This window comes from Oncorhynchus nerka, linkage group LG3 (assembly GCF_034236695.1).
Source record: "Oncorhynchus nerka isolate Pitt River linkage group LG3, Oner_Uvic_2.0, whole genome shotgun sequence".
In the NCBI taxonomy this organism is placed as follows: domain Eukaryota; kingdom Metazoa; phylum Chordata; class Actinopteri; order Salmoniformes; family Salmonidae; genus Oncorhynchus; species Oncorhynchus nerka.
The window spans coordinates 30,287,927-30,301,856 of record NC_088398.1 but is presented as its reverse complement, the minus strand read 5'-3'; the positions used below and the strand labels follow the sequence as shown (position 1 = coordinate 30,301,856).

Below are 13,930 nucleotides of genomic sequence, written 5' to 3'. Positions count from 1 at the left end.
TGTAGAAACATCTCAAGGATGATGAATGGAAACAGGATGCATCTGAGCTCAGTTTCGATTCTCATAGCAAAGGGTCTGAATGCTAAATAAATAAGGTATTTCTGTTTTTATTTTTATAATTGTGCAAAACTGTCTAAAAAACAGTTATTGCTTTGTCATTATGGGGTATTGTGTGTAGATTGATGAGGAAAACAATCAATTTTATAAATTTTTATAATAAGGCTGTAACATAACAAAATGTGGAAAAAGTCAAGGGGTCTGAATACTTTCCTAGGGCACTGAATATACTAATACAATCCCAGGTGGCACATCTGAATTCCCTCCTTCTATGCCCCCTAAAGAACCCAGAGAACTCCCACGTAAACACACATGGCGTACAAACAGTTAGAAAGTAGCTACATGTACTGCAAAATACATTCAAATACACATTCATTTTCACAAGCACATAAACACTCACTCTGGCCCAAGGTGGATTTCTAAAGGTGCATGCATTTGCATGCATTTCCATGTATAATGAGTTTGGGGAGATCAAGCGATCCAACCGCCCCTTTGTGGGCATTTCTATTTCTTTTTAGGGGGGAGCGGCCCTCCATGTGAATATCGCCCACTGTGTGTGTTGGCACCGCATCGCAGATGGTTGGGGCCGAGGGCACCCTGTGGGCATAGGGTACCACTGAGTGTTTGTGTATATGTGCTCGCACTTGCGTGTGTATTTGTGTGTATATGCATTTGTGGCATGTCTATGTGTGTTGTTGTTATTTTGTGTGTGTGTGTGTGTGTGTGTGTGTGTGTGTGTGTGTGTGTGTGTGTGTGTGTGTGTGTGTGTGTGTGTTTATGCGTACATGTGTGTGTGTGTTTATGTGTGTGTTCGTGCGTGCGTGCGTGCGTACATGCATGTGTGTGTGTGTGTTTGTGTGTGCGTGCGTACATGCATGCGTGTGTGTGTGTGTGTGTGTGTGTGTGTGTGTGTGTGTGTGTGTGTGTGTGTGTGTGTGTGTGTGTGGGGTGAGTGTGTACATGCATGTGTGTGTGTTTGTGTGTGTGTTTGTGTGTGCGCGCGTACATGCATGCGTGCGTGGTGCTCCCAGCTTGCTGAGCGGCCACCGTGGCCCTGTTTTGGATGATTGATGCAGTAGAGGGAGCAAAGAGAAGCTCAGGTTCAGCCAGAACCTCCAGTCTCACACACTGCTGGGCCCCCGTTGCTTTACATATGTAAGCCCAGCAAGACTTCTGCTGGCATCTTCGACAGCACTCTCTCTCTCTCCTCCCCCTCTCTCTCTTTTACTCAATCACACACTTTCTCTGTATATGCAGTTGGAAGTTGGAAGTTTACAAACACTTAGGTTGGAGTCATTAAAACTTGTTTCTCAACCACTCCACAAATTTCTTGTTAACACACTATAGTTTTGGCAAGTTGATTAGGACATCTACTTTGTGCATGACACAATTAATTTTTCCAACAATTGTTTACAGACAGATTATTTCACTTATAATTCATTATATCAGAATTCCAGTGGGTCAGAAGTTTACATATACTAAGTTGACTGTCCCTTTAAACAGCTTGGAAAATTCCAGAAAATGATGTCATGGCTTTAGAAGCTTCTGATAGGCTAATAACATCATTTCAGTCAATTGGAGATGTACCTGTGGATCTATTTCAAGGCCTACCTTCAAACTCAGTGCCTCTTTTGCTTGCCATCATGGGAAAATCAAAAGAAATCAGTCAACACCTCAGAAAAATAACTGTAGCCCTCCACAAATCTGGTTCATCCTTGGGAGCAATTTCCAAACGCCTGAAAGCACCACGTTCATCTGTACAAGCAATAGTACGCAAGTATAAACACCATGGGACCACGCAGCCGTCATACCGTTCAGGAAGGAGACACATTCTGTCTCCTAGAGATGAACGTACTTCGGTGCAAAAGTGCAAATCAATCCCAGAACAACAGTTAAGGACCTTGTGAAGATGCTGGAGGAAACGGGTACAAAAGGATCTATATCCACAGTAAAACGAGTCCTATATCGACATAACCTGAAAGGCCGCTCAGCAAGGAAGAACTGAAATCTGAAATCAGGAAGACTGATTTCAAATGTGAAATCAGTCATATGCATCAAACTGAAGCATATCAACATATCAACTTTCCCACGGTAAAGTTTCTGAAATGCTGTGCCATCCTGCAGTTATCATGTTAAACACAGTATTAGCCACTATCAGTATCGACCTTCAGTAGGCCTAATAAGAACGCATATTAAACTGACAAATCACTGCTAGTTCCCTTTAGCTGGTATAGCCTACATTATCATTCCATTTAATTACATTGTTTCGTTTAATTGCATTTGTTTTCCACTGCACAAGCCTTCACGGCCATGTGCTTGTTGCTGAGGATCATTAGTAGCAGTTGATGATATAAAGAAAGACATGTAAGCAAATGTAATAGTTTTGGAGTGAAGCGCAGACCACGCCACAACAGTTGGAACCCGATGCATGGCACAATACTTGGCTGTGTTATTACACTGTTCCATGGTTGATGCAGGCAGTAGACGAGGGTATTGCCTACTATTGCACACTATTCTCCCTATTTTAATTCTATGTACACTAATCTTCCAACATTACCATGGGTTAAAGAACTGAATGTGGCAATATTCAAAATGAATCAAGCCACTGTTTCGTTCCTTCGTGCATTAAGGCTCGTCAAACCACGTCAAACCTGTTTTTTTCATGATTTTCATGATTCACATATACTTTCCTCACCAAATATGCATATATTTAGATTTCTTTCCCTAATATTCTGAACCCGTTCTCTCGATATATTCGAGTCTGTCAATAAAACATCGTATTTAAAGGGATGGCTTAAGATTCAGACCCCTTCACTTTTTCCACATTTTGTTACTTTACAGCCTCATTCTAAAATGGATCAAATTTAATGTTTTACTCATCAAGCTACAAACAATACCCCGTAATGACAAAGCAAAAACAGGTTTTTAGATATTTTTGCCCGTTTATTAAAAATAATAATCAGAAATACCTTATTTACATAAGTAATCAGACCCTTTGCTATGAGACACGAAATTCAGCTCAGGTGCATCCTGTTTCCATCCTTGAGATGTTTCTACAACTTGATTGGAGTCCACCTGTGGTAAATTAAATTGAAGGTCCCACAGCTGACCATGAGGGAAAAAGCCATGAGGACGAAGGAATTGTCCGTAGAGCTCCGAGACAGGATTGTGTCGAGGCACAGATGTGGGGAAGGGTACCAAAACATTTCTGCAGCATTGAAGGTCCCAAGAACACAGAGCCCTCAATCATTCTTAAATGGAAGAAGTTTGGAACCACCAAAACTCTTCCTAGAGCTGACTGCCAGGCAAAACTGAGCAATAGTGGGAGAAGGGCCTTGGTAAGGAAGATGACCAAGAACCCGATGGCCACGCTTACAGAGCTCCAGAGTTCGTCTGTGGAGATGGGACAACCTTCCAGAAAGACAAACATCTCTGCAGCGTTCCACCAATCAGAACTTTATGATAGAGTGGCCAGACGGAAGCCACTCCTCGGTAAAAGGCACAAGGCAACCAGCTTGGAGTTTGCCAAAAGGCAACTAAAGAACTCTCAGACCATGAGAATCAAGATTCTGTGTGTAGAAAAGACATGTGTAAGAAAGGCGGAAATCTGGCCCTAGGTGCCTCTGTTTCTCTGTTTCTCACTCTGTATTGTCTCAAAGTATCAGTCACTTCTATTGCCTCTCCCTTTCTGTTTTTTTAATCTCTTACATATACAACTCAAAGTGCAATTTCACATTTAAAAAAATATATATATATTAAGTAGAAATACTAGTCCCATTACATTTGTCCGGACAACAGGGGATTATGAGAATTGGTATTTAAAGTAAATCCAACGAAGAATCTCTCATTAGACACAGACAGACAAACAAACAAACCAATCAGATATACTTGATCATCGCCTATAAATCATCAAATCATAGTTCCATATACGCACGATCTATGATTGTGATGTTATAGTATGTTTCGCATAAAGTCACACATGAAGTGCCCTGTCAATGAAATTAAAGTGAATTGAATAGAATTTAATGTAATTCAAATTGAAATGTAATTGGCCTGATTGGAATTAGGGATGCCATTTCACCTGTGAGACTATTGGTGTCAGATTGCGAACCAGCTCTACATTAGAGCATGGTCTCCTCTCTCTCCTCTCAGCCATGGACGGCCGGCTATCGACCCACCTGTGGCATCACACTGTTTGTTTACCAACAACAAATCAATGCTGTGCTCAGCTGGGGGCTGCTGGGAATGGTCTCTGTTCCCCTCACATACTCACTCAACAAGCACACACACGCTGTCAACATTCAGACACACGGCCAGTGTGGCCAATGCCACACAAATGGACTGGGCTATACTGTGTTGGACTGTTTGAGTGTTTGACTTATTGTTGCCCTAGAGCCCAGTACCTGACATTACACGTGTATTCTATACACACATTGACAGAGTGTTACGGTGTAGATAACAAGGTCTATTAAGATTTAGATTATAGAAATTCTGTAAAGACATCAAACAAAATACTGTAAAGAAATGCTGTATATACAGTTGAAGTCAGAAGTTTATATACACTAAAGTTGGAGTCATTAAAACTAGTTTTTCAACCACTCCATAAATGTCTTGTTAACAAACTATCCTTTTGGCAAGTCGGTTAGAACATCTACTTTGTGCATGACACAAGTAATTTTTCCAACAATTGTTTACAGACAGATTATTTCACTTATAATTCACTGTATCAGAATTCCAGTGGGTCAGAAGTTTACATACACTAAGTTGACTGTGCTTTTAAACAGCTTGGAAAATTCCAGAAAATGATGTCATGGCTTTAGAAGCTTCTGATAGGCCAATTGACATCATTTAATAATTTGGAGGTGTACCTGTGGATGTATTTCAAGGTCTACCTTCAAACTCAGTGCCTCTTTGCTTGACATCATAGGAAAATCAAAAGAAATCAGCCCTCTGAAGACCTCAGAAAAAAATGTAATAAATTGTAGACCTCCGTAAGTCTGGTTCATCCTTGGGAGCAATTTCCAAACGCCTGAAGGTACCACGTTCATCTTTACAAACAACAGTATGCAAGTATAAACACCATGGGACCATTCAGCCGTCATACCGCTCAGGAAGGAGGTGCGTTCTGTCTACTTGAGATGAATGTACTTTGGTGCGAAAAGTGCAAATCAATCCTAGAACAACAGCAAAGGACCTTGTGAAGATGCTGGAAGAAGCAGGTACAAAAGTATCTATATCCACAGTAAAAATGAGTCCTATATCGACATGACCTGAAAGGCCACTCAGCAAGGAAGAAGCCACTGCTCCAAAACCGCCAAAAAACAGACTATGGTTTGCAACTGCACATGGGGACAAAGATCGTACTTTTTGGAGAAATGTCCTCTGGTCTGAAGAAACAAAAATAGAACTGTTTGGCCATAATGACCATCGTTATGTTTGGAGGAAAAGGGGGGAGGCTTGCAAGCCGAAGAACAGCATCCCAACCGTGAAGCACGGGGGTGGCAGCATCATGCTGTGGGGGTGCTTTGCTGCAGGAGGGACTGGTGCACTTCACAAAATAGATAGCATCATGAGGGAGGGAAATTAGGTGGTTATATATTGAAGCAATAGCTCAAGACATCAGTCAGGAAATTAAAGCTTGGTCGCAAATGGGTCTTCCAAATGAACATTGACCCCCAAGCATACTTCCAAAGTTGTGGCAAAATGGCTTAAAGGACAACAAAGTCAAGGTATTGGAGTGGCCATGACAAAGCCCTGACCTCAATCCTATAGAAAATTTGTGGGCAGAACTGAAAAAGCGTGTGCGAGCAATGAGGCCTACAAACCAGCTCTGTAAGGAGGAATGGACCAGAATTCACCCAACTTATTGTGGGAAGCTTGTGGAAGGCTACCCGAAACTTTTGACCCAATTTAAACAATTTAATGGCAATGCAACCAAATACTAATTGAGTGTATGTAAATTTCTGACCCACTGGGAATGTGATGAAATAAATAAAAGATTAAATAAATCATTCTCTCTACTATTATTCTGACATTTCACATTCTCAAAATAAAGTGGTGATCCTAACTGACCTTAGACAGGGAATCTTTACTAGGATTAAATGTCAGGAATTGTGAAAAACTGAGTTGAAATGTATTTGGCTAAGATGTATCTAAACTTCTGACTTAAACTAAAGTAAACTAAAATATAAACACAACATGTTGTGTTGGTCCCATGATTCATGAGCCGGAATAAATATCCCCCACATTTGTCCAGATGCACACAAACCTTATTTCTCTTAAATGTTGCGCACAAATTTGTTGACATCCATGTAAGTGAGTTTTTCTCCTTTGCCAAGATAATCCATCCGCCTGACAGGTGTGGCATATCAAGAAACTGATTAAACAGCATGATCATTAAACAGGTGCACCTTGACAATAAAAGGCCACTCTAAAATGTGAAGTTTTGAGGAGTATTTCTGTCTGTAATAAAGCCCATTCGTGATGAAAAACGAATTATAATTGGCTGGGCCTGGCTCTCCAGTGGGTGGGCCTATGTCCTCCCAGGCCCACCCATGGCTGTGCCCGTGCCCAGTCATGTAAAATCCATAGATTTAGAGGCTAATTTATTTATTTCAATTAGCAAATTTCCTTCAATGAACTGTAACTCAGTAAAATCTTTGACATTGTTGCATGTTATATTTGTGTTCAGTATACATTCTATATAAATTCTGTATTAACTGTGTGTAAAGTGTTGCTATTAGTTTGACTGTATACAGTCAGGGTGTGTGTGTGTGTAACAGTGCTGTGTCCCGGGCCCCCCAGGTGACAGACAACAAGGGGACAGTGGGCCGCTGTGTCAGGGTTAGCTCAGAGGAGGCAGCGGGGGCCATCCTCAGTGTCACACTTCTCCTCTACGGCACCTACAACCCACACAGGAGCCTGCACGGTACGAGGCATCTGTGTTTGTGTATGTGTGCGCGTCACTCTGTCTGTCCGTCCGTCTGTCCATTTTTCTGTTCGTTCTTTCTTTCTTCCGTCCGTCTGTCTCCTCTCTATATCACCCATCAGGAAAGTCTCCCTCTCCTCGTACCAACTGTGAGTCCACTCCCATTTCCCCACTGCTGTACAGTAACTGTAGTGAAGTCAGTTCTACAGTATGTCTCTGTCCCGCTTATTCGTCTCTTCAACCTCTCCCCTCCCTCCTCCCCTCTGTGATAACTGCAGCCATTTCTCTTGGCAGCGGCGGCAGGTGGTGACCAGGGGAAGTCTGATGTGTAATTACTGAGTGACCCCGGCAGAACCCTGGTGCCCCCCTCCTCAGTGTGTGTCAGCTCCCCTGTGCCCTCACACACACACACACACACACACACACACACACACACACACACACACACACACACACACACACACACACACACACACATACTGTACAGGCACACACACCAGGCCAGGCAGGCCAGGGGCCGTGTTTAAGAGGTAGGAACTGGTGCTGTGACAGAGACACGTAAGCCGTTTCATAGCCCACCTCCTCTTTGGTTCCTCCTCTCTCCCTTCCTCCCTCCCTCCTCACTCTCTCTATCCAGCTCTTCATTCCTGGATCTAGTTGTAGTTCACGCTGTTAGTCCATCTGCTCTCCGTGTGAAGACACACTTTGAACTGGGAACGCAAACACAACAAGCTCTCCGTCTCACTGCAGAATTAGACATTTATCCACGTTTCTCAAAATGTCAAATTTCGAAGTTGCTCCAAACGTCAAATTCAGAAGGTTAAGGTTTTTGATAGGGTTAAAATGTTACGTTTAGGCAGTCATTCCGAATGGTTAAGGTAAGGGTTAAGGTTTTGGATAAGGTTAAATTTAAAAAAATTAAAACGAGTGTCCCGCAATGGGATCAAATATGCAACCTTCCAATCCAGTCATGGGATTGTGCCTATCCGCTACCCTCATTCACAATACCCTAGCAAAGCCCAAGCCTCTTTGATGATAATAGCGCTCACTGTTGCCCCTAGTGGCTGATTCTGGTATTTTCTGACGTTCCCAGGACATGAATAGACTGTTGAGCGATCTGCCTGCGCAAAAACACATGCAGACTGAAAACACACTTTTATGAACACACACACAAAGGCACAGATACTCAGATATCCAATCTCAGATGAACCAGTGGAGGGAGGGAGGGAGGGAGGGAGGGAGGGAGGGAGGGGGAGGGAGGGAGGGAGGGAGGGAGGGAGGGAGGGAGGGAGGGAGTCAATTCCCATCACCAACGATATCATAGAATTGCAATTTTGCAGTGAATTTGTGGGGTTTCCATCTCGATGAGATTTCTGGTGTTGAAGATGCTACAGTAGGTCATCATTACAGCCATCATTAGGTATAGTTAACTATTAGTCAGTGCCACTCAATATAGCCATACTTTGTGTGTGTTTTCCCTCTGCACAGTATGCTGCTGCATCAAGACAACAGGTATTTTGTTGCGCACATCAATGTGTAGGATGAAACCAGCTAGGTGTCTTTGTGATTGTGCTGTCTGTGTGTTTCTGGTGTGTTTCACTCGTGTGCATGTTGTGTGCTGTAAGTGAAAGTCAATTGCTGTGATTATGTGGCAGTAATTGAACAGGGACGGTGTGTTTAATTGAGTTGTTTGTCGCTGATGCTCCTCTATAGTAGCAGATCTGCGCTTGTTTGTGTGTGTGTGTGTGTGGGGGGGGGGGGGGGGGTGCTACTTACTGTTTATTGGTTTACTGCATTTGTAAGCTGTTTAAATATGTTTGTTCTTCTTTGCCTGTTTATAAAATAGGTTACTATATGTTTTTTTTTTGTGTTTCTGTAAGGCTTCAGTCCGTTATGTTATTCTTGGTTGGGTGTGTGAGTCTGTGTGAGTGTGTGTGTGTGTGTGTGTGTGTATTCGTATAGGCACTGGCTCTCTATCTGATGTGCCTCCTGGGTTCTCTCACCCAAATCAAATGGTAGGAAACATCAATTTCACCACTCTCCCCTCTCTTCTTATCTAATCCTCCCCTGTCTCTCAAGCCTCTTCTCTCCTTCTCCCCCTCCTCCTCCTCTTTTAGTCTGCCTTCCTCTTCTCCTTCCCTCCAGCTCCTCTCCTCCTCCTCCTCCTGTCTCTGTCTGTCTTCTCCTCCTCCCCCTCTCCTCTCCCTGCTCTCTCTGTCTCTGTGGAGGTGTGATTACCCTCCTCCCCCGAACAGTGGTGATCTGATCATCCGTGTGTGCACTGCGTCAGGCATGTGTCTGTCTGCCTGCGTGCGCGCTTGTGTGTGCGTGTGTGTGTGTGTGTGCGTGTGTGTGTGTGTGTGTGTGTGTGTGTGTGTGTGTGTGTGTGTGTGTGTGTGTGTGTGTGTGTGTGTGTGTGTGTGTGTGTGTGTGTGTGTGTGTGTGTGTGTGTGTGTGAGCAATGGTGATTTGAGCATCCTGGCGCTGGGCATTGTGCAGAGCGATTCATGGGCCACGTCTCCAGATGAATGTGTCCATTCACAGTTACACTCTCTCCATTAGACGCTGCCTCCGCTGTGTCGGAACGCCTTGTTGTCTTCTTTTTTTCCCCCAATAAAAAAAAACAATTAAATCTGGACAAAACAAGCCAGGATAAAACGGTGCACCTGAGAACAGCAAGGGCCGAATCTTTAACTGAATTCACACAATCTCTAGCGTCTGTCGCGTTGATATGCATACAGACAATCAGTCTCATACCCTGTACCCTATAGTCTTACGTTCTTGCACCTATGTATGTTTGTGTGTTTATTTTATAGGCACGCACACAAACATACTATCTCTCTCACTCACTCACACACTCACACACACAAATATAAGCACACATATAACATAATGATGTTCTTTTCCCCTCTCTCTCTTAGAAGAGCCCCTGCAGAGTTTTTTGTCCATGGGGGCATACCACCATGTCCCTCGGGCGGGGTTGTATGTTTGGGACAGGTACCCACCTCAGGACCTGATCCAGAGGGCCTTTGAGCTAGAGAGAGACAGGAAGGTGGGCACTGATGACATCCCCGTCCCGCGCCAACGCAAGGTATACTGCACCACGGGCACACACATTTGCACACACTGGCACATACACACAATCCCTCTCGCACACACACACACACACACACACACACACACACACACACACACACACACACACACACACACACACACACACACACACACACACACACACACATACACTTGTGCACCCTGTTCTACAAGTGTGTTAACTATACACACACATCACACACATTGATTTACTATTACAATAAATCACTGGCGTCACCTAATTTCCTATGGATTTCAATTTCCCCTGGACAAATCTGCATTGATCAACTTCAGGTGTGTGTGTGTGTGTGTGTGTGTGTGTGTGTGTGTGTGTGTGTGTGTGTGTGTGTGTGTGTGTGACCTCACTTTGAATGTTGTTTTGTATGTTGGTGGTTCATGATTACCATAATTTACTAAATATACATTATAGTATTAGGCCAGTTGATTGCACTGTTTATTATTCAAAGGCAATGTACTTGAAAGGGGATACCTAGTCAGTTGTACAATTGAATGCATTCAACTCAACCCCTCTGAATCAGAGAGGTGCGGGGAATTGCCTTAATCGACGTCATCGGCACCCAGGGAGCAGTTGTTGTTGGGGGTTAACTGCCTTGCTCGAGGGCCCTTGAGGGATTCAAAACCAGCAACTTTTCGGTTAACCGCCCAACGCTTTACCAGGTGTCTTTACCGCTTTCATGCCTTTCTGTAGGGAGGTCGTCACAGTGGGAGACAACCTTAGGTTTAAGTCAACTCTTCACAGTTGATGTTGAGATTAGTGTTTTTCAGCTACTATTTAATGAAGCTGCCAGTCGAGGGCTTGTGAGGCGTCTGTTTCTCAAACTAGACAATCTAATGTACTTGTCCTCTTGCACCGGGGCCTCCCATTCCTCTTTCTTTTCTGGTTAAAGTCAGTTTGCGCTGTTCTGTGATAGGAGTAGTACACAGTGTTGTACGAGATCTTTAGTTTCTAGGCAATTTCTCGCATGGAATAGCCTCCATTTCTCAGAACAAGAATAGACTGACGACTTTCAGAAGAAAGCTATTTTGAGCCTATAATCGAACTTGATGCTCCAGATACTCAACTAGTCTAAAGAAGGCCAGTTTCATTGCTTCTATAATCAGAACAACAGTTTTCAGCTGTGCCAACATGATTGCAAAAGGGTTTTCTAATGATCAATTAGCCTTTTTTTAAATTATAAACTTGGATTAGCTAACACAATGTGCCATTGGAACACAGGAGTGATGGTTGCTGATAATGGGCCTCTGTACTCCTATGTAGATATTACATTTTAAAAAATGTGGAGTTTCCAGCTACAATAGTCATTTACAACATTAACAATGTCTACACTGTATTTCTGATCAATTTGATGTTATTTTAGTGGACAAATAATGTGCTTTTCTTTCAGAAACAAGGACATTTCTAAGTGACCCCAAACTTTTGAATGGTAGTGTACGTCGTAGATAGTCAGTCAGCGTAGATGGCCCATGTTGTCTATCTGTGTTCTAGATGAGCTGTGTCAGTGTTCGGCTACGTTGTGGGCCTGTTCACTTGGGAAGACAATGTATTTCCTGGGGTTGTTCCCCCCCAGAGGCAGAACTGAATGGATCGCAGAGGCGTGGAGGAGAAATAAATTGGAGAAAAGGATAAATCGATGCTTGACGGAGAGTAAACAGACCTTCTAACCCCCGGCCCAAACGCTAGCGCTGACGTTTTCTCCTTGGGCTGTATTGGATTGGTATGCGGAGCAGAGGAGAGGGGGCTCAGAAAAGGACTTGGCCTACAAATGATGTCCTTTGTTTGATCCGTTAGGGAGGGGACCTCTACTGTCCCATGGTGACAGTGGGGGAGGGACGGTTCTAAGAAACATCTCTGTCAGCTTCCTCTAATGGAAGGGGGGGGGGAGATTTGAAGGGAGAGTGAAAGAAAGTATGTAGAGAGGTTTTTTTGGAGCCTTACTTATCTTGAAAACCCAGTCAAAGGTAGAATCTAGGTGTTTCAACTAAATATTATTAAGTTACATGAATGTAAGTGAGCATTAAGTTTTGGTTGGCCCAAACTTAGCTCCAACATGAGAAAACTTTGGCAAAATGTCTGCCAACATAAAAGTATGTGTTTACTCCATTTGTCTCTAATGTTCATTCAACTAGATGTTTGTTTGTGTGGAATTTTACCAAAGAATGCCTGTGGAACTAAACTGAACAAAAATATGAATGCAAAATGCATCAATTTCAAAGATTTTACTAAATTACAGTTTACATAAAGGAAATAAATGAATTAGGCCCTAATCCATGGATTTCACATGACTGGGAATACAGATACTGTATGCATCTGTTGGTCACAGATACCTTTAAAAAAGGTAGGGGCATGGATCAGAAAACAAGTCCGTATCTGGTGTTACCACCATTTACCTAATTCAGTGCGACACATCTCCTTAGCATGAAGTTGATCAGGCTGTTGATTGTGGCCTGTGAAATGTTGTCCCACTCCTCTTCAATGGCTGTGTGAAGTTGCTGGATATTGGTGGGAACTGGAACACGCTGTCGTACAGGTCGTTCCAGAGCATCCCCAACGTGCTCAATGGCTGACATGTCTGGTGAGTATGCAGGCCATGGAAGAACTGGGACGTTTTCAGCTTCCAGGAATTGTGTACAGATCCTTGAGATGCAGATGCTGAGACATTAGGTGATGGTGGCGGATGAATGGCAAGACAATGGGCCTCAGGATCTCGTCACAGTGTCTCTGTGCATTCAAATTGCCATTGATCAAATGCAATTGTGTTTGTTGTCCATAGCTTATGCCTGCCCATACCATAACCCCACTGCCACCATGGGGCACTCTCTTCACAATGTTGACATCAACAAACTGCTTGCTGACACGACGCCATACGTGCTACGCTGTCTGCCATCTGCCCGGACAGTTGAAACTGGGATTCATCTGTGAAAAACACCCTTCTCCAGCATGCCAGAAATTCATCGGTTCTGCAAACCCACAATTTCATCAGCTGTCCGGGTGACTGGTCTCAGACAATCCTGCAGGTGAAGAAGCCGGATGTGGAAGTCCTGAGCTGGCGTGGTTGCGCGTGGTCTGAGGTTGTGAGGCCAGCTGGACATACTGCTAAATTCTTTAAAACGATGTTGGAAGTGGCTTATGGTAGAGAAATTGACATTAAATTATCTGGCAACAGCTCTGGTGGACATTCCTGTAGTCAACACGCTTCCTCAAAACTTGCGACTTCTGTGGCATTTTGTTTGCACTAAACAGGGATGTAAGCAAAATTGTGAACAACATTTTAGAGAAATAAGATTTTTGTGCATTTGGATCATTTCTGGGATCTTCTATTTCAGCTCATGAAACCAACACTTTACATGTTGCATTTATAATTTAGTTCAGTACAGTTAGTTACACACAGTGCTTTTTTACCTATCTTTTTTACCCCTTATTCACCCCAATTTCATGGTATTAATATTGGTAGTTACAGTCTTGTCCCATCACTGCAATTCCCTCACAGACTCAGGAGAGGCAAAGGTCGAGAGCCGTGCATCCTCCAAAAACACAACCCAGCCAAGCCGCACTGCCCGCTTAACCCAGAAGCACCAATGTGTCGGAGGAAAAACCGTACACCTGTTGACCATGTCAGCATGCACTGCACCCCGGCCCGCTACAGAAATCGCTAGAGCGCAATGGAACAAGGACATTCCTGCCAGCCAAACCCTCCCCTAACCCGGACGATTGTGCGCCGCTACATGGGTCTCCCAGTTGCGGCCGGCTGTGACAGAGCCTGGACCTCTAGTGATACAGCAAGCACTGTAAGTCAGTGCCTTAGACCACTGCACCACTCGGGAGGCACA

General features: G+C 43.7%; 1 protein-coding gene across 1 annotated transcript in view; it reads left to right on the top strand.

The window, feature by feature from the left end:
* LOC115114274 (PC3-like endoprotease variant B) overlaps positions 1–13,930 on the top strand; it is a 151,309-nt gene that overhangs the window by 134,992 nt on the left and 2,387 nt on the right. Inside the window, exons 17-18 of the mRNA XM_065006131.1 lie at positions 6,862–6,985; positions 9,907–10,076. Of these exons, the coding sequence (XP_064862203.1) occupies positions 6,862–6,985; positions 9,907–10,076 (294 nt within the window). The remainder of the gene's footprint in view (positions 1–6,861; positions 6,986–9,906; positions 10,077–13,930) is intronic.